The 18,372-nt window shown below is 59.4% G+C and overlaps 4 protein-coding genes across 4 annotated transcripts; 1 reads left to right on the top strand and 3 right to left on the bottom strand.

The window, feature by feature from the left end:
* Window positions 1-451: 451 nt before the first annotated feature.
* PRPF3 (pre-mRNA processing factor 3) lies at window positions 452-10,356 on the bottom strand. Its single transcript, XM_058042771.1, has 16 exons — window positions 10,278-10,356; window positions 8,500-8,655; window positions 7,557-7,687; window positions 5,093-5,239; window positions 4,908-4,991; window positions 4,582-4,802; window positions 3,533-3,839; window positions 2,809-2,975; window positions 2,304-2,386; window positions 2,050-2,193; window positions 1,786-1,885; window positions 1,571-1,684; window positions 1,358-1,476; window positions 1,012-1,095; window positions 866-927; window positions 452-694 (listed from the first exon to the last, which is right to left on the bottom strand). The coding sequence occupies exons 2-16, from the start codon at window positions 8,642-8,644 to the stop codon at window positions 548-550; spliced, it is 2,055 nt and encodes a 684-aa protein (XP_057898754.1). The 5' UTR covers window positions 8,645-8,655; window positions 10,278-10,356; the 3' UTR covers window positions 452-547.
* A 151-nt stretch (window positions 10,357-10,507) lies between these two features.
* MRPS21 (mitochondrial ribosomal protein S21) lies at window positions 10,508-11,615 on the bottom strand. Its single transcript, XM_058042963.1, has 3 exons — window positions 11,444-11,615; window positions 11,154-11,238; window positions 10,508-10,724 (listed from the first exon to the last, which is right to left on the bottom strand). The coding sequence occupies exons 2-3, from the start codon at window positions 11,234-11,236 to the stop codon at window positions 10,544-10,546; spliced, it is 264 nt and encodes an 87-aa protein (XP_057898946.1). The 5' UTR covers window positions 11,237-11,238; window positions 11,444-11,615; the 3' UTR covers window positions 10,508-10,543.
* A 68-nt stretch (window positions 11,616-11,683) lies between these two features.
* Window positions 11,684-13,825, bottom strand: CIART (circadian associated repressor of transcription). Its single transcript, XM_058042905.1, has 5 exons — window positions 13,565-13,825; window positions 12,824-13,115; window positions 12,502-12,577; window positions 12,338-12,416; window positions 11,684-12,255 (listed from the first exon to the last, which is right to left on the bottom strand). Exons 2-5 carry the CDS (start codon window positions 13,055-13,057, stop codon window positions 12,012-12,014), a joined length of 633 nt encoding a protein of 210 aa, XP_057898888.1. The 5' UTR covers window positions 13,058-13,115; window positions 13,565-13,825; the 3' UTR covers window positions 11,684-12,011.
* Window positions 13,826-14,672: 847 nt separating this feature from the next.
* On the top strand, window positions 14,673-18,052 carry CA14 (carbonic anhydrase 14). The gene is made up of 11 exons (XM_058042651.1): window positions 14,673-14,724; window positions 15,025-15,145; window positions 15,445-15,659; window positions 15,751-15,893; window positions 16,417-16,512; window positions 16,592-16,658; window positions 16,727-16,884; window positions 17,352-17,472; window positions 17,563-17,583; window positions 17,654-17,738; window positions 17,837-18,052. Exons 1-11 carry the CDS (start codon window positions 14,673-14,675, stop codon window positions 17,910-17,912), a joined length of 1,155 nt encoding a protein of 384 aa, XP_057898634.1. The 3' UTR covers window positions 17,913-18,052.
* The last annotated feature ends 320 nt before the right edge of the window (window positions 18,053-18,372 follow it).

Below are 18,372 nucleotides of genomic sequence, written 5' to 3'. Positions count from 1 at the left end.
GCACACCGGCGGGACGCGCACGCGCACGCCCCGCCCCCCTCCCCGCCGCGCCTGCGCGCGCGCGCCCGCCCCGCCCGGCAAGATGGCGGCGCCCCCCCCCCACAGAGCCGTTTGCCCCCCCCCTTCCTGGCCGTGAGGGGGCGGAGAGCGCGCGAGCATAAAAACGGCGTTTGTGCCGTAAATCCCCGAATCACTGAGCTGGGAAAACACTTCTGAGCCCAAGCCGTGACCGATTGGCACAGAGAAACTGTGTGAACCACATCCAGTCGTTATTTGGACAGAACCAGGGCTGGGGATTCGAAGAAATTCCCTCATGTCCAACCTGAACATGGCCGGGCCTCCCTCAGCACAGCTTGGGGAAGAGGGGAAGCGGCTCCTGCCCACCTCACAAAGTCAAACGCAGCACCATCCTCATCCTTTTCCCCCTTGACCCAAAACAACGCTACAGCGATTTGTTTTAAAAAATATGTCTTTAATAGGGGTGCTGAGGAGAGCGATGGGAGCTGTGTGGCTCAGGGGCTGTGGGGCAGGAGCAGCCATGGCGGGCTCAGTCCGTGGACTCGAGCACGGACTCGCTGAGCGCCAGGTCCCAGTAGTGCTCGGCGCTGTGCTTCTTGAAGTGCTCCCGTGCCATGTTCTCCGTGGGGCACTGCTTGAACTTCATCTCGCCGAAGCTGCGATCCTTCGCCGTGCCCTGGAGGGAGATAAGGGGTGAGGTGTCACCCTAATTCCCACCTGGCTCCAGGGGATGTGGGGAACACAGCAATATGTGGTTTTATTTAGGTTACAGCTCAAGGAATGGGATGGAGAGTTGGATCCAACCTCAGCACCTCACCTTTGTTTGTTTTCTTAAACCATAACTCACCTCCCAAACCAGAGAGCATTTGTTTGTTTTCTTAACGGACTCCTCGTCAGACTCATCATCATCTGCAAAAACCCCAGAATAAAGCTCATTTAGCCCCTGAGGTGTGGCAGGACTCCCCCCTCTGCCAGCAGCACAGCATCTCTCACCCTCTCCCTTTGTGTTTGACGTCTGCTCGTCCCACTTTATTCGATGCAGCATAAGACGTTTGAATTTCTTCTGTGCTTTGGGGCCTGTGGAAGAATCAAGATTCAACATTTTCAGAAAATCTCTTAACCTGCAGCTAGCAAAGGTTCCCTGCCTCATGGAATGATCTGGGTTTTCTGACTGGATTACTGAGCTCTGCATCATTAACAATGCAATTAAGGGAGTTTTTAATTGCCTCCTCACTTCCTTGTCCTTCCCTAACCCTGTCACCAATTTCCATAGCAATTCCTGCTGGAGGCAAGCTCCACAATGCTCTGTGGTGACCCAAGCCTGCCTAGAAGGTCTCACCTCCTTCTACCACCACCACGTTGACATCTTTGTGCAGAACCACCACTCCTGTGAGGTACAGCTGCCCAGCATTCGCTTCGATTTTGAATTTTTTTGCTGGATTGCTCAAATTTCGAACCCTAAGGAAAAGATGAAAAAAAATAAAATGTTTGTCGAAAAACAGAACTGAGAGGTCCCTCTGCCCACCTGTGAGCTGTCTCTGAGCTCACTCACCTGTACACAGCTATGTGAACCCCCTGGGAAACATCTTCCTTGAGCTTTTTCACCTTCTTGGCTTTCCGCTGCTCTGCCGTGAGCTTCCTCGCTGCGTTTGCCTCCTCGTGAGCCCTGGAAACAAACAGCACTGAAAAGGCTGATCCTAAACAAAACAGCAGCACTAAATCTACCCAGAAGTGTCCCAAAATGTCACAGCACAAGGTGCCACCTACTTCTGCCTTTTGGCCATCTGTGCTCGGACGTGAGCTTCCACCTTTGTTGGGTCCTGCACAGCTTCTGTGCCCAGCACCCGCATCAGGTTGGAAATCCTCACTGCAAGGGAATGGAAGAGGTGCTGGGAGGGCTCCTCTTGGAGAGAAGCTCTCACTGGACAGCTTTTCCCCACCAGAACAATTGCACAAACGCAAACCCAGCGTCCGTGTGGATTTCAGATCCCTGCAATCCCAAAGCCTGCCCAGGGCCTGGCTGTCACTCACCTTTGGGCTCTGGTGGTGGCATCAGGCCCAGCCTGACCTTCTCCTGCAGCTCCTTCTGGGCTTCTCGCCGTGTCTGGCGCCGTAATTTCTTCTGCTCTTTCTTTGTTAAATACACACCCAGGGTCACCGGCGTGTCACTGTCCACTGGAGGGAAATGAGAGCATCAGGAATGTGCCTGGAGGATGCAGGGGGACACTGGCGGTGCCACACAGAGGGGATGGGGCTGCTGGATGTCCCCAAAGCCAGGGCCATACCTGGAGGGTTGAGCTGGGCTGGGTGCTCCACCAGGTTGGTGATCCCAAAGTATTCGTCTTTCTTTGAGGTCGTGCCGCCTTTTCTAGAAAGGAGAGAGTTGGGCATCATGGAAGAATTGCCAGCATGAATTCCTGCACAAATCCCAACCCAGAGCTCGATGGGCCGAAGGAGACCCGTGGTGGTGTTAATGTACAGGTGTCTCCCCCCATTTTGGGGTTCAAAAGCAGGGCCCCACATCCATCGTGAACAAAACTTGTGCAGATCATAAATAAAACCAAACTTCCTCAACTTTGGGCTAAAATATCCCTGCAACTCCACAGCAGCTGCCTACCACAGCCCCCAGAGAAACTTGGGGAGCAAACTCAGTGCCTTATCTTGGAGACGAGGTGAAATTTGATGTTCAAGCATGAACATCTGGCCTGATTTTCCACATGTTTCCCACACCCACCATGCAGCTCCTGAATTCCTGCTGTGGCAGAACCATCAACACCTGGAAATACTCACAAATCCAGGCCATTGGGGATGATGTAGGAGTCCCACCACTCAATCTCTGGGATCTCCCCCTCCTTCAGCTCCTTCTTTGGGGTGATCAGAGCTAATTTGGTGGAAGTGTGAATCCCAGTTTTCCTGGCAGCCTGGGAGATCTCTGCCTGCAGCTTTTCTAGCTGAGCCTGAGGAGGAAAACGGAACAGAAAGGTCATTCCAAACCAGCAGAAGCTCTGGAGAGCTGAACACAAATCACCTGCTGATTTATCAGGATTCTCAAACAATCTGAAGCAGAGAGAAACCACACAGCACATGATGGAGAGGGGAAGCTCCCAAGCCTGCCAAAACTCTGCTCTTGTTCCTGAGCCTTTCAGGACCATGGAACATTCCCAAAGGAACATCTCCCTCTAGGGATTGTATCCCTGGACTTTTTCTCTCCCTTTTTCCCCAAGAACTTGGAGCATTTTAGCAAAATTCCTTTAAATCTCCTCTTTTGAGTTGATCACTCAGCCAGAAAGAGATTTGTTCTCTTGAGAACTTTACAATGTTTTGTCAAAAAATGGAGATTTTGCCCTTCAGGAGGTGAAGACAGTGGTGAGAAAGCCCTTGCTGACTTGGGCACACACCATCCCAACAAAACCAGGGCTTTTAAGAAAAAGTTTCAGGTAATTTGACTGGAAAACATCAGAATCAAAGCCAGCCCAGGACAGGAGAATCCCCTCCTACCCAAGACCTCTGATACCTTTGTTCTCAATCTTTGGGCAATTTTCTCAAATTTGCCTTTTTCATGGAACTTAAAGGTGCGTTTCTGCCGCTGGGCCGGGGTTATGGAGACCCGGGGGTCAAAGTATGTGTTTGATTCCATATCCTCTGAGGGCTTTTCCTTCAGCTGCTGCTTGAACTGCTCTCTCTTCACTGCTCTGATGTTGGCCTTCAGGGTGGGCATGCGGTGGGTGAGCTCGATCTCCTTCCCGCTGGCATCCACTGTCCGGCCCTGCTCATCCAGGATCAGAGGTGTTGGCTTGGTCTGATCCTTCAGCTCCACTTTCCTGAGGGGCAGGATAAGATATGTTCTATTCAAATGTGAATACAGCACTAAATCAAAGGAAATTTGAGCTTATTTCCATGGTTTCTGTATTTTCTGTATTTTTACAGCTCATCTGTAGTGCCAGAAGAGACTCCAGCCTTGGAGAAAATACTCCAATCTCAGCCAAGGGAGGAGGAACCTCCATTTCACCTCTTTTAATATAAAATTTATTCCTTCAGCAGCAGTTAATGTCATTGCTGAGGAACCAGCAGCACTGGAGAAGTGTCATTGTCAGATTTTCTGAAAAATCCCTTCACCAGGATTTCTTCTCCTGGGAAGCTGAGAAGCTTCAGAGGAAAACAAAAACAATAATTATCTGATTGCTTCTCTCGTGTTTTGCTGCTTTGGAATGTGCTCTGGAGATTGTATGATTGGTGGTTTAAATGTGAATTGTTTTTACTTAATGACCAATGAAGAGACAGTCATGAGTTTTAGCCTTTGGTCTGTATCCTTTCTCTATTCTTTAGTATAGCATTAATATAATATAATGTAATGTAATGCAATGTAATGCAATGTAATGTGATACGTGATATAATGTGATATAAATAATAAATATAATATAAATAATAAATATAATAAATATAACATAATATAATAATAAATTATCCTTTTAAGAACATGGAATCAGATTGACTGATCTGTCCCCTTGTTGGGGCTGTCTGTAAATTCCCAGAGAAGCCTTTGGGGTTCACCCCGGTACTCACGGCGGCGCGATGCCCATGGCGTGCAGGTTGGCCAGTCCCACCATGTTGGCATTGCCAATGAGCCCTGGTTTCAGTGCCAGCTGAGCCTGGATCCTGGCCTGCAGCTCTGCAGCTTTCCTGGCTTTCTCAATGGCATCATTCATGAACGTGGCTGCCTGAGAGGGCTGGATGGTGTTGCCGATGGGGAGCCGCTCCGATTGGGATGAGGAAGAAATTTTGGGCTGTTGAAAGAGAAGGAAGTTTTGCTCCACGCCTGTTCCAGCAGACCCAGGCTAACATATCACAGCTGAAACAGGGGCCAGGGATGTGTGGGATTTGCCTGTTACCTGTGGGGTTGGAGGACTGATGAAACTCAGCTGCTTTTTCCTCTCCTCAATCTGTCGCGTGGCTGCCTCCATCATCTGTTTGATCTGGGGGACAAAACACACAGTGAGTTTTCCTTTGCTCTGTTTGGGATACAAGTTAGGATAAGCTCTACACTGTGTGGGGACACAGCCCAGCTAAAACCGACCTGGAGCTTAGTCAGCATCCCTGGGCTCTCTGATGGAGGGCCTGGAATGACTTCAGGCTCATCCTCAACCTCCTCGAACCGTGGGATGCGCCGTTTCTTGACACCAGAGGATTCCTTGGACACCTCAGAGTCATCACCAAACACATCCTAGTGTAAGGAAACAGCAGAAAGCTGTGGTTAGAACAAAATGTTCTCCTCCCAGAGCAGGATTTGAGATGAGAAACCAGCAGCATGTCTCAGCTCCAGCTCCATAACGCAGAATTCCAGGGTGGCACGTGCAGGCTGAGCCCAAGCCCAGCCTGGGCCCTGCTCCCCCACCACAGAAACACCAATGGAGTCCATGCAAGAGGAGGAGACATCACAGGGACGAGCCTGCCTAACAGCACCACTGCTCCCCTGGCTGCTCAGAGGGGGGACTGGCACTGAGGAGATGTGGAAAGACAGAAGTGGCCTGGCCAGAGCTGATCTGACTGGGATAAAAACATCTCCACATCTTCCACCAACTTGAGAGGGTTTGGTGAAAGAATCTGTGCTGTCCTACCAAGCAAGAGGATGTGGCTCTGTTCCCAGGGAGTGTTGGGACACCTGCAGCATTCCCTCACACTCCAGAGAAGCACATGGAGCAATGGCCCCTCTGATGGGTTTTCAGCAGCCTCAGATCACCAAACAAAAGGCATAGCACATTTTCCACAGAGCTCTGCTCAGGCCCAGCCCCAGGATCTGTGGATTCCATCATCAGTGCCTGGTTTGTGTGTGGAAACCTGGATGTAGTGTGTGTGTGTCAAGGTGTTATTTGAAAAGAAAATATACACACCGGTTGGGAGCGTTAGTTGCAATCCCTTCTTCACTACAACGGTTCATATCCTACAAGGACACTTCCTCAGCCACACAGGTACTTCTTGGAAAACCTACAAGTTCAAGAGAAAGGACTTGCCCATAGTATAAAGTGTGGAAACTTTACGTTCAGTTCCTGACCTTCCCAAGCCATGACCTACCCCAGAGTGAACCGAGGAGCGGCAGCTGGGCCTGGGAACCAGCACTGCCCGAGGCCATGGGGACAACAGGAGCCAGGAGAGATCCCTGTGCTGGGGCAGGCTCAGTCAGTCTGAGAGTTCTGACCACCTCAGAGACCAGTCTGTGTTCCTGCAGGGTCCAGACAGACCCAGAGTGCAATGGATGAGTGCCAAGAGATGGGATTGCAGAGAGAAGAGCGAGGATTTGGCAGGAGGAACATCTCCCTCCGTGCCAGGAGCCAAGAGAAGAAGGAGCAGTTTCTGCTCTTGCTGCCCAGCCCAGCTTCTGGCACAGCCAGGAACTCCAGCAGTGCTCAGGCCAGAGAGCCCTGTGGCTTCACTGGGGAAGGGTCCCCTGCTGCAGCCCCAGCCCTGCTCCTGCTGCCATCACCAGATGGAACTTTGCTGGTGGGAGATCCTTGCTGCCATCACAGATCCCTCTGCCATTACCAGATCCTTCTGCCATCACCAGATCCCTCTGCCATCACCAGATCCCTGCTGCCATCACCAGATCCCTCTGCCATCACCTGCTCTCCCCAGCAGGCTGTCACCACACTGCTGCCATCACCAAGTGGTGGCACTGCCAATGTCCCCACCGCTGCCGTGCCCAGAGGAGCACTTGGACCTCCAGCCCTGCTCAACCCTCACACTCCCACAGCCCCAGGGACCAGCTCAGAAAAGAATTCCTGGAGGGAAATGAGGAGTCCCAGCACTCCCAAAGAGATGCAGATCCTGACAGGACTGCTCTGCCTCACTGAGGTTCAGTGCTGACTGCAATGTTGGGGAAACCCAGAGTGCCCTAAAATAGGAACCTCAGGAAGAGTGAAAGGAACATCACTGTGAGCAGGAGCAGCACGGAGAGGGACTGTCAGACTTGGCAGAGTGATGGCAAAATGGAATTCTGCAGGATGCTGAGAGAAGTCCTCAAGAGAAGAAAGAAGTAAAAACAGCTCTGGATGGACCTTCCACCATCCCAGGTAAGGGAGAAACAGCAGAGCAATGAAATCCCAGCTGGAATCAATCCTGTGCTAGGGCAGGAGCTGCCAAAAAACACCTGTTGGTGATTCTGGGTGGAGAAAGGGAATGAAAACCCCCCAGATCATCCACCAGAGAGCCCCAGAGCTGTGTCAGGGCACAGGGAGCAATGGGACATCCCTGGGAGCAGCTCCAAATGAAAATACAAGCACAAGGAGCACTGAGAAGGGAGATGGATGCCCATGGATTCACTCCAGCAGCCTCACAGAAAGCCAAAGCCAGGCTTCCACCCGGGCTTTGGGAAAGAGAACCACAAGGTAAAGGCTCCCACACTTCACCATGGAGAGGAGTCATTTCTCTTGAACATTCCAAGCTGTACCTCTCTGGAAGAGGAGAGTGTGCCAGAGCACCAGTGCTGCCTGCAGGCCCCCCAGCCACAGGAACAAACCAATCAATAATCAATAATCAATAATCACCTTTAGCTCCCGTTTGCGGTTCCGGTCGCTGTTGGATTTGGAGTGCCGGGAGCTCCGTCCTTCCTCCACTGCCTCGAAGAGTTTGTCTACAAATCTCAGGGTGGAATCATCCAGGAAGGGTTTCAGGTGGTCTGCAAAGGAGGAAAATCCCATCAGTGCACAATTCTGAGCTTGAGGTGGGCAAGAGGACGGAGAACCCAGAGACTCCTTGGAAAATGGAAACCACTTAAATTTAAACGCGATTCCAGTCTACAAACTTCAGGTGTGATTCAATTTAAGTGTGGTTCAAATCTACAAATACAGGGAGACCTGGAAGCCTCTGGGATCTTGGATTGTGCTGTCAGGAGCTTTAAACTAAGGGATTAAGGGAGAAGCAAAGCAGGGCTGTAATGGGCAAAAACATCACCTTAGTTAAATTACCATTTTCAGTTCCTTGGATAAATAATTAATTTTTACTTGTTGCATTTTTTAACATATCCTAAGGCCTCCAGCTGAGTCTGGTAGGGCTGTAATGGGCAAAAAAAGCACCCTAGATAAAATACCATTTCCAATTCCTTAAATGAGGAATTAATTTTTACTCATTGGATTTTTTAACACATCCTAAGACCTCCAGCTTTGAGTCCGACCTGATGGATTTTCCCCTCCTCACCCAAGAGGGCCACCCTGTGCCCCTTCCCCTCCATCCTAGCAAAGTTTGGGGCTATTTCCCATTAAGAGAACTGCCCTGTACCCCTGCCCCTCCACCCTGGCAAGTTTTGGGGGTGCTCATTTCCAGTTCCTTGAATAAGGAATTATTTTTTACTTGTTGTATTTGGTAACTCATCCCACGGCCTCCAGCTGAACGTGACGGATTTTCCCCTCCTCGCTTCACGGAGGGTGACAGAACTGCCCCTCCACCCTGGCGAGGTTTTGGGCCGTTTTCCAAGCCCAGCTCTGGACATACCAGCTGCTTTTTTCTTGTCCATGCCCTTGCCCACGCAGTTGAGGGCTGCAGTGACCACGGTGGGCTCCGAGAAGCCGAGCACTCGCTTCACCGTCTTCTCGATCCATGGCTTCAGTTCGTCCAGCTCCCGCTTGGACAGAGACATCTCTGCTCAGGCTGCAAGGAGAAACAGCAAACAGGGCCCTGGGCTTCATCACCTCATCCAAACCACCTCTGGGAGATGAGGTTTGGGAGAAATGTGGCGCACTCGAGGTAGCTCTGCTGCTGTAGGTGGGGTAAAATCAGTAGGTGGTGTTGGAAAACAGAAAAGTTTTATTAAAAGGCAAAATAACAAAGCTCTATAGAGAGAAAACTTGAGCTAGGGGCTCTTGCTCTTAGTAAAACATCCCACAAAAGTAATTTGTTCTTTTGGTTTTCTAATTAATTGCTTAGGTGAAACCTTTTGGCTTCTGTCCAATTGGCTGCCCTTAAGTTTGAAGTGAAATCCCCAAAATCTTATTTTGTCCAATTTGCTATCCTTAAGTTTGAGGTGAAATCCCTAAAATCTTATGAAGTATCCTTTTACCTAACTAAAGAAAGAAACTTTTGGGCTTTTTTTCCTTCTTTAGGAGATAAATGCTAATTTAGTCACTTTGTTAACAAGGTGCAAATTCCTACAATCACCTCCTCCCTCAGGGATCGGCTCCATGGGTGGGAAAAGCTTTTGTGGGCTAAAATGAGATAAACCACATGAGGAGGAAGGTCTGAGCCCCCCAAATCCCTCCATGGGGTTCGGGAAGAGAGAAGCACTGAGAGGGGAACACGTGGGACCCCACAAAACAACCTGAGCCCCTTCCCCAAGGGGCAGCCCCAAATCTGGGCTGGTTTCTGGCACTCACATCCCCTCACAGCCAGGGTTGAGGCTGCAACTGCTTTTAACGGGGCCCTAATAGGATTTGGGGAAATCTCCTTAGGGCTGAGCTGGAGCTGGGCACTGAGGTGGGGCTGGATGGACACCTGGGAGAGCAGGGAATGGGTCTGGGGTCAGGGATCCTTCCTGGGAATAGAAATGGGGTCAGTTATCCATCCTGGAGCTGGGAATGGGGTCTGGGGTCAGTTATCCCTCCTGGGGTTCAGCCCTAACAGAGCCCCCCATTCCAGGCCCGTGAGCAGTTCCAGGAGGTCACTGCTGCTCCCTCCAGAGCCTGGAAACCTCTGCAGGTTCTGCTTTTCCTGGCAGTTTCCTCACAGCCAGGTTCAAACAGAGCCCAAACGCAAATCCCGGCGTTTCCCCCACGCGTTCTGAGCCTGCGGAGCCTGAGGGCAAGCAGGACTCACAAATCACAGCCCCGAGACACCAACGGCTCTGAGCGCCTCCGTAATAAACCGCAAAATTCGTGTAATTAGAGCCGGGTCACCCTCCACCGGGGGAGCAGCGGCTTCACTTCCCCGCTGTTCCCGTGTCACACCGGGACAGCGGAGCCGCCGCGGGGAGGGGACACAACCCCGGAACCGGCACCGGGATCAATGAACACGGCCCAGCACTGCCGGGGATTTCCCTCGCACGGACAGACAGACGGAGCTCCGGAGATACGGAGCTCCCACCGACCCCGCTCCCGCAGGGCCCGGCATCCCCCGGTGCCGCGGAGCTCCGCCCGGGGCCCGGCCCGGCCCCCTCAGCGCGGCGCGCCGGGCCCGGGGCCACCTCCGCCACCGCCTCCCGCCCTCCCTCCTTCCCGCCAGCCCGCCCGCTCCCCCCGTTCCCTGCACGCCCTCCGAGGCCCCGCAGTTTCCCTCACCGGCGCCGTTTTCCCTCACGCCGCTCCCGGTCCCGGCCCGGCGGCCCCTGACGGTGACGGCGCGTCGGGGCGGAAGCGGAAAGGCGCGCGCGGCGCGTGCGCGGCCGGGGGCACGCGGGGGCCGCCGGGAGGGCGGGACCTCCGAGAGGCGCGCGCGCTCAGCCCCGCCCATCGCCCCGCCCACGCCCCCTTCCCCTCACGCCCTCATTAACCAAACTCAATTAAAACAATTAAAGGGAGACGATTTTTATTGGGGCAGGACCCCCTCAGCAGCCCGGCCACGGGTCCTGGCGGGCGCTCCTGGCCAGGAAGGCGATCTTGCGCGCCATCTCGGCGCAGTACACCCGGCGGCACGCCTCGAACGCCCGCCGCCGCCGCGCCCGGGTCGGCTTCTCGTAGTAGCGGGAGCGCCGCACCGCGTCGGCCACGCCGTCCTGCACCAGGATCCTGCGGGAGGGGAGAGAAAGCAGCGGTGACAGCGGCAGGGAAGGATCCGGGATGAGCCAGCCCACGCTGCCAGCCCTGGGCACGGCCCGGTCCCGGTGCGGACCCCTCGGCCCGGTCACCGTGCGGACCCTCAGCGCCTTCTGCTCGCCGTCCATCCATGAGGGGAGCGAGGGGAAGGAACCCCCCGAGCTCAGTTTAAGGTGGGATCTACGAAGGTCTGTGAGCAGAGAGCTCAGTGACGGCAGCGCCTCCTCCTGCGCTTCCCGAGGAATATTCCTTTATTTCACTGCTTAACGCCCAATCCCAGCAGTCGGCAGGATGTGCAGCTCATGCGAAAAGCCCTCCCGTCACTTTCTGCTCCAGAAATTCTGGTTCTGACCCAGTGCATGAAGGAACTGCAGCCCCTCCGGAGTTCCCCCCGGTGCTCACCTGTTGAGGACCCCGTACGCCGCCTCCACGTTCCCGTTCTGCACCATCACCGTGCGGCCCACGAAGCGCAGGTGGTTCGCCATGGCTGTGGGATGGGGGCGGTGGAACCGGGCGGTCCCGGGGCTCGGGGGAGCCGCTCCCTCCTCCCCGCGCCCCGGGTACAGAGAGGGGCCGGTGCTTCCCGCCCCGCTCCCGGGGACACCGAGGGAGCCCGAAGGGAACACGGCAAGGACCCCCCGCCCCACAAGCGGCCTCTCCCCGCTCCCGGTAGGGTCCCGGTCCCGACTGACCCCGGTGAAGCCGCGGCCGCTCCGCGCCGGTACCGGAAGCGGCTAAAGGCGGAATTTCCGTTGGGAGGGATTTCCGGTACTACCGGGACTTCCGGCGGGCAGAGCCGGGACCGGCGGGGCCTCGCGGGGTCCCCAGCGGAGGGGACAGAGGGGCACCAAGGACCGGGACCGGCTCTGAGCCCCCCCCCGGGATAGGAACGCGCCCCCCGCCCCACCGAGCACAGAGGACACGACACCGGCTGGCCCCGGCCGCTCCCGCGGCGTTTATTGCTTCCAGCAGGGCCGGCTCCGGGCCCTCCCCGCTCGGGGGGGTCCCCACGTTCCCCCCCAGCCGCCGGGGGAAGGCACAAGCCCGGGAGGGCCCGGTCCCCGCGGGGAGGGGGCTCCGCTCCGGCCAAGGCACGCGGCCGCCCCGCGGTTGGGGCTTCTGGCGGGGGTTCGGTGCCTCCCCCGGTCAGTCCCGCCCGCCCGCGGGTCTCACTGACCACCGGTAAAAAATAAACCAAAAAAAAAAAGGCAAAACCAAGAAATGCAGACGAGATCTCCCCCCCCCGAGCCGGGGGGGGCGTCACACGTCCGGCGCCGGGGGGGACTCGGGGGGTCCCCGCTGCTGGAACGGCCCCGCGGCGCTGCCGAGCGGGAGCTCCCCGGGCAGGCGGCGGCACCGGGGAGCCCCGGCGGCACCGGCGGGAGGGCGGCGGCGCGGGGGAGCCGCGGGAGGAGCCGAGTCCAGCGCGGGTTTGGGGGCGACGTGGGGGAACCAGAGGTGCAGCATGGCCTCCACCTGCAGCAGCGTCCCCAGGTAGCGAGCACTGCGGGGAGAGAGCTCCGGTCACGCTCCGCGGAGCGGGGACACCCCCGTGCCCGCCCCACGGGGTCACGGGGAACACTCACCCCATTTCTGGCTTCTGCAGCACCCCAATGATCCGCTGGAGCCGGTCCATGGCCACGCTCTGCTGGAAGCTGCTCAGCCCTGGGGAGGCCCGAAATTGGGTGAATTTGCCCCAAAGGGAAAGAGGGGTCTGGGGGAGGGGGATGAGGGTGTGGGGGGCACCCACCTCTGTCGTATCGGCCCCGCCGCAGCCCCTCCAGCAGCTCCGCCAGCGGCCGGATGAAGCCCCGGAGCTCCCGGCACTGCCCGGACAGGGAGGAGGAGGAGGAGGAGGAGGTGACTGCGCTGCACCCGCAATGGGAAGGGGGCTCGTGTACCCCTCACCCCCAAATCCTGCCTCAGTTTCCCCACCCACCCATTTCAGGTGAGGAAACTGAGGCAGGCCCAGCTTTTTTTATGGGACCAAGCCCTCCCCCCCCACCACCTCCCATTTTTAGGGTGCCACTTTGTTTTGTGCCAAAGCCTCATTTTTTGTGCCAGAACCTCACCTTTTGGGCAAAGAGTCGATCGCCATCGCTGGGAGGGACATCCCCGCCCTCCCCTTTCCGCGGGCGCTTCCCCCCGCGCGGGGACGGCGGCGATTCGGGGCTGCCCCGCTCCAGCCCCGCCGGGCGCTTGCGGCTCCGCTCGGCTCTGGGGGGGCTCCGGGGGCAGCTCTCGGCCTCGGCCCCGCTGTCAGAGGCGGGGGAGCCGCAGGAGCAGGCGCGGGCAGGGGGCTCCATGGCGGGCTTGGCCCCCCCAGGGGAGCCTCTCGCTGCCTTCAGCTCCAGCCGAGGCTGCCTGGGGGACGGAGGGAGGGAAACACCGGGGGGATATCGGACAAAAATGGAAGGCGAGGAGAGAACTGCCTTGTTCTCCCGTGGGGGTGTCATCCCCACAGCCCCAGTGCTGCCTCGCATGGGGGAACAGATTGGGCATCTCCTGAGCAGGGTGGGGGTGCAGGGACCCAGGTGGCACCGGGACCCTTCACCCACGACACCCCCAGCCCAGGACACCCCCCAGACCCAAAAATACCCCCAGGGACACCCCAAGCCCCGGGACCAGCCCCTCTCCCCTCAATACAACAACCCCCCAACCCCAGGACCTCCCGATACCGGGACCCCCAAACAGCTCCCCCCCTCCATCCCCTACCGCCCCCTCCCCAGGACCGAGATCCCCCTGCAGGAGCCCCCACCCGTGATGGGACCCCCAGGACCTCCCCCCCCAGCCCCGGTCACCCCGGGTCCCACCTGCTCCCGCCTGCACCTGCGGTGGTGCCGCTGTCCCTGTCTCGGTGTCGCTGTTCCCGTCCCTGCCCCGGTGCCGGTATCACCGTTCCGGTATCAGTGTCCCGTTGCCGGTGCCGCTGTCCCCGTTTCCCGGCCGCTGTCGGTGTCCCCGGGCAGGTTCGGCGGTGGCCGCGCCGGTGTCCCCGTGCCGGTGCCGCTGTTCCGGTGTCCCGGTCTCGGTGTCCCGGTGCCGGTCCCGCCCCGCCCGCGGCGGCCCCACGCGGACACGTGCGCGGCCGCACGTGCCTCCGGCCGGGCCCCGCCCCGCCCCGAGCCCATTGGCCGCTGCGCCCGAGGAGGCCACGCCCCTTTTTAACTATTGGCTCGCTGTCGCAGCCCGGCGCTGATTGGCCGGAGGGCGGGGCTCTGGCCACGCCCCTCTGCGCGGCGATTCGGGGCACGCGGCGCCGGGCACCGCCCCCGTTCCCTCAGCCAATGGGCGGCGGTCCCGGCGGCGCTGCTCGGCCAATGGGCGTGGCGGCCCCGCCCCTTTCCGTTACATAACCGGGGCGGGACGGCGCGTGGGCCCCCACGTGGGGGCGGGAGTCCGTTGTGACGTCACGCTTGTGCGCGCGGGGCACGCCCGCGGGGCGGGGCTTCCAGCAGATGGGCGGGGCTTCCCAGAGAGGGGCGTGGCCTGGGACAGCGTGCGGGGTTTGCTCGGGGCTCCCCCCGAGCCCCCCAAAATCTTCCCCCCAAAATCTCTCCCCGATCCAGAGCCCCCAGCCCGGCTCTTCCCGCAGGAGGCTCACGGTGACCCCGACACCCCTCCCCACGACCCTGCACAGGGCCCAGGGGCCCCCCAAACCCCCAGAGCCCCATAAACCTCAATCCGTTAAACTCCTAACGCCACAAAACCCAGTACTCCAAACCGCTCACCCCAAAATCCCAGTCCTACAAAGCCCTCACGCCACATTTACATCGCTCGCCGCCCCATCCCCAGGCTCCCCTCACCCCGACACCCCGGGCCAGGCCCCTCCTGCCCTCCCCGTCCCCCCGGGGGGGCCCGTCCCCCCGGGTGGGTATTTAGGGCCGGCCCGGTGGCTCCCGGCCCCCCTTGCCCCCCGCCATGCTGAGGGTGCTGCTGCTCCTGGGGGGCCTGGCCCCCGCCCTGTCCGCTGGTGAGTCCCCCCCCCCACAGATCCCACCTTGGGGTGCACCCCCAGCCCCCCTCAGGCGCCCCCATGTGGGGCCAGGAGGCTCAGCCGAGCCCCCACCCCAAATCCTCCACTCTCCCCAGCAGGTCCCCACTGGACGTATGAGGGTGAGTGGGGCCCCGCTCAGGGACCCCTCATTTATCCCCACACCCCAAACCCCCCCATGAGCTATGGGGCTCCCCAGAAGGTGGGGAGGTGGATGGGTCCCCCAAATGGGAAGGCGATGGGCAGATCTCCCCCTGGGTACCCCAAACATGTCCCCAGACATCCGGGACCCCCCAGATGGGAAGGAGATGGGCAGATCACGCCCTTGCTGCCCCCTGTACCTCTGTGCCCCCCCCGTGGGCACCCACCTGGTTCCCCTGGGCCCGGCGGGGCTGAATGGGTGCAGCCCCCCATTTTCCCCCTCCTGCCCCCCCTTTGCCCCCCTCGCTCCAATGGGCCCTTTGTGCTCCTTTACATAAGGTTCCCGCTGCCAAATCCAATTAGGATCCGGCCTCGGCCAAATCCCGCTAAGCCCCATCCCGGGGGGACCCATGGGTGCCCCCCCGGCCCCGCGGGCTCGGCTTTGTCCCCGCTCTCCCGCCTGGAAAAAATGTCCCCGACAGATTAACGAGGCCCTTGGGAATGTCACCGGCGTCCCGGTTCGGGGGCACCGGGGGCGTTCGGGGTCACGGCGTGAAGATGGGGGGGTGCCCAGAGATTTCGGTGCCCCCCAGGTCCGCACGGGCAGCAGCACTGGCCCGAGGCGCACCCCGAGTGCGGGGGCCGCGCTCAGTCCCCCATCGATATCGCGACATCGCGGGCACAGCACGACCCGTCCCTGCCGCCGCTGCTGCCCGAGGGCTACGAGCGCCCCGAGAGCCCGCAGCTGAGCCTCGCCAACAACGGGCACACCGGTGAGCACCGGGGGCGGCACCGGGGGCGGCACCGGGGGCAGCACCGGGCCGTTCCCGGTGTCCCGGCCCCGCTGATGCCGCTGTCCCGCAGCCGTGCTGGCGCTGCCGCCGTCCCTGCGGCTCCGGGGGCTGCCCCGAACCTTCGCCGCCGTTCAGCTCCACTTCCACTGGGGCCGGCCCGGCAGCGCCGCCGGAGCCGAGCACCTGCTGGACGGGCGCCGGGCCCCCGCCGAGGTACCGGGAGCACCGGGAACAGCGCCACGAACGGGTCTGGGGGCGGGACATGGGGATGGAGCGGGTTTGGGGTCGGGAAGCGGCGTGGGAATTGTGTGGGAAGTGGCTGTGGGGAGGGGCGTCAGTGTGGGAACAGCGTGGAAATTGGGTTTGCACAGCGGGAATTCGCTGCGGGGAACGGAAAAGGGGTCCTGGGGAGGGAAATGGGTGCGGGGATGTGGAAAGGGGTGCGGGGATGTGGAAATGGATGCGGGGATATGGAAATGGGTCCGGGGAATGGAAAAGGGGTCCTGGGGAGGGAAATGGGTGCGGGGATGGGGAAAGGGGTCCTGGGGAGGGGATGGGGGGCAGAAAAAAGGGTGGGAAACTGGAGTGGGAGCGGGTCCGGGCGCTGCGGGGTGGGAGCCGGGGCAGGGGCTCAGGAGGGTTGGGGTGGCTCGGGGGGTTGGGTTGGGGGGTGAGGGGGCTCACAGGGGCTGGGGTGCCAGGGTGGGGGTCTCACGGTGTCCCCCCCGTGCCGCAGATGCACGTGGTGCACTTTGACTCGGAGCGTTTCGCCGATGCCAGCGCGGCGCAGCAGCAGCCGGGCGGGCTGGCCGTGCTCGGCGTCCTGCTGGAGGTGCGGACCCCACACCCACGCCCCCCACCCACCCACCCGCGCTTCCCCAGCCCCGCACTGACCCCTCCTCACTCCCCAGCTCGGAGACAACCCCCACCCCGCCTATGACAACATCCTGAGGCATCTCGGCAGCATCCGCCACGCAGGTGAGGAGAGGGAGGGCGGAACCCCAAATCCCGCTCCCAGCACGCCCCAAAATCGCTCCCCCCAACAGGGCAGACGGTGGACATCCCCTCGTTCAGCATCCGGGAGCTGCTGCCCGAGCGGCTGGAGCGCTACTACCGCTACAACGGCTCCCTGACCACCCCGCCCTGCTCGCAGAGCGTCCTCTGGAACGTCCTCCCGCAGCCCGTGCGCATCAGCCGCGCCCAGGTGGGAGCCGCTCTGCGGGGAGACCCCGCCTTTGGGGGAAGAGCCCCCCCAGTGCTGCTCCTTATTCCTTTCCTTTCCTCTTTCCTTTCTCCTTTCCTTTCCCCTTTCTCCTTTCCTTTCCTTTCCTTTCCTTTCCTTTCCTTTCCTTTCCTTTCCTTTCCTTTCCTTTCCTTTCCTTTCCTTTCCTTTCCTTTCCTTTCCTTTCCTTTCCTTTCCTTTCCTTTCCTTTCCTTTCCTTTCCTTCCCTTCCCTTCCCTTCCCTTCCCTTCCCTTCCCTTCCCTTCCCTTCCCTTCCCTTCCCTTCCCTTCCCTTCCCTTCCCTTCCCTTCCCTTTCCCTTCCCTTTCCCTTCCCTTTCCCTTCCCTTCCCTTCCCTTTGCCTTTCCCTTTCCCTTTTCTTTTCCTTTCCCCTTTCCTTCCCCTTTCCCTTTTCTTTTCCTTTCCCCTTTTCCTCCTCTTCCCTTCCAGCTGGAGCAGCTCCAGGGGAGCCTTTACTGCACGAAGGAGGAGGAGGAGCCGCAGCTCCTGGTGAACAATTTCCGAGCCCCGCAGGAGCTGAACGCGCGCTCGGTGCTCTCGTCCTTCAGGGGTGAGCGCAGGGCTGGGAAGGGTCCCCGCGCCCCTCACGCGGCTCCTGGAGCCCCAGGAGCTGGCCCTGAGCCCGGTTTTTCCCTTGCAGGGTCACAGGGATATTCCACAGGTATTCCAGGTGGGATGTTGGGCTGGGGGGGTCACACGGGACCCCCCTGACCCCTCTGGGTGTCACACAGGCGCGATCATCGCCATCATCTTCGGCACCATCGCCTGCTGCGCCGGCCTCTTCCTCGCCTTCCACTTTGGGGCCAAGAGGATGCGGTGAGAGCCCCCCAGAGCCCTCAGAGGGACCCCCAGAGCTGGGGGAGCCCCGAGCTCTGTGCAGAGACCCCCCCTCACGCTGGTTTTTACCCCTGCAGGGCGAGGAGGGAGCAGGCACAGGACGTGGCGTTCAAATCCTCCCCCCGGAGCTCGCCCACTCCCGCTGAGCCCTGACCGGGCTGGGCTGGGCTGGGCTGGGAGGAGCCAACCCAGGCCATCCCCCAGCCCCAAGGCAAATAAAGCCCTTTCCCCCTCCGGGTGGCTCTTTGTGAGGAGGGAACCAGCGCCTTTGAGGGGCTTTGGGCTGGATCCCATCACCCCCAAAAAACCTGGAGCAGAGCACAACAGGGGGAGCGACCCCTTCTCCTCCCTCCCCTTCTCCCCAGCAGCCACAGTGACCCCGTGTTTTTGTAAAAGGGTTTTACTCTTAATTAAAAAAATAATTTACCCCCCTGGGACTGAACAGGGGTGAGAAGGGCAGAGCATCCCAGTCCTGGTGTCCCCCATGCCCAGAGCATCACCAGGGGTGGGGACACCCCCAAAGTGACAAACACAGGGAAATGGGGGGGTCCTGCCCCGACTCCCCCCAAGGCATCTGGGCCACCCTGGCCTTGCCCAGAGGCTCAAACTGAGG

Source organism: Melospiza georgiana, chromosome 33 (genome assembly GCF_028018845.1).
Source record: "Melospiza georgiana isolate bMelGeo1 chromosome 33, bMelGeo1.pri, whole genome shotgun sequence".
NCBI classification, from domain to species: domain Eukaryota; kingdom Metazoa; phylum Chordata; class Aves; order Passeriformes; family Passerellidae; genus Melospiza; species Melospiza georgiana.
The sequence above is the reverse complement of the archived record's forward strand: the minus strand, read 5'-3'. Positions and strand labels throughout refer to the sequence as shown.

Excerpts from the sequence above, each read along its gene's own strand:
- PRPF3 (XM_058042771.1), bottom strand. The coding sequence starts at position 8,644 with ATGTCTCTGTCCAAGCGGGAGCTGGACGAACTGAAGCCATGGATCGAG. Across the intron at positions 7,688-8,499 it reads GGACAAGAAAAAAGCAGCTG|ACCACCTGAAACCCTTCCTG; the intron begins GTATGTCCAGAG and ends CCTCCTTTGCAG. Across the intron at positions 5,240-7,556 it reads ACCGCAAACGGGAGCTAAAG|GATGTGTTTGGTGATGACTC; the intron begins GTGATTATTGAT and ends TCCTTACACTAG.
- MRPS21 (XM_058042963.1), bottom strand. The coding sequence starts at position 11,236 with ATGGCGAACCACCTGCGCTTCGTGGGCCGCACGGTGATGGTGCAGAAC. Across the intron at positions 10,725-11,153 it reads GCGTACGGGGTCCTCAACAG|GATCCTGGTGCAGGACGGCG; the intron begins GTGAGCACCGGG and ends CCCCTCCCGCAG.
- CIART (XM_058042905.1), bottom strand. The coding sequence starts at position 13,057 with ATGGAGCCCCCTGCCCGCGCCTGCTCCTGCGGCTCCCCCGCCTCTGAC. Across the intron at positions 12,578-12,823 it reads ATCGACTCTTTGCCCAAAAG|TGCCGGGAGCTCCGGGGCTT; the intron begins GTGAGGTTCTGG and ends CTGTCCGGGCAG. Across the intron at positions 12,256-12,337 it reads CTGCAGAAGCCAGAAATGGG|TGCTCGCTACCTGGGGACGC; the intron begins GTGAGTGTTCCC and ends CTCTCCCCGCAG.
- CA14 (XM_058042651.1), top strand. The coding sequence starts at position 14,673 with ATGCTGAGGGTGCTGCTGCTCCTGGGGGGCCTGGCCCCCGCCCTGTCC. Across the intron at positions 16,513-16,591 it reads TGCTCGGCGTCCTGCTGGAG|CTCGGAGACAACCCCCACCC; the intron begins GTGCGGACCCCA and ends CTCACTCCCCAG. Across the intron at positions 16,659-16,726 it reads CGGCAGCATCCGCCACGCAG|GGCAGACGGTGGACATCCCC; the intron begins GTGAGGAGAGGG and ends TCCCCCCAACAG.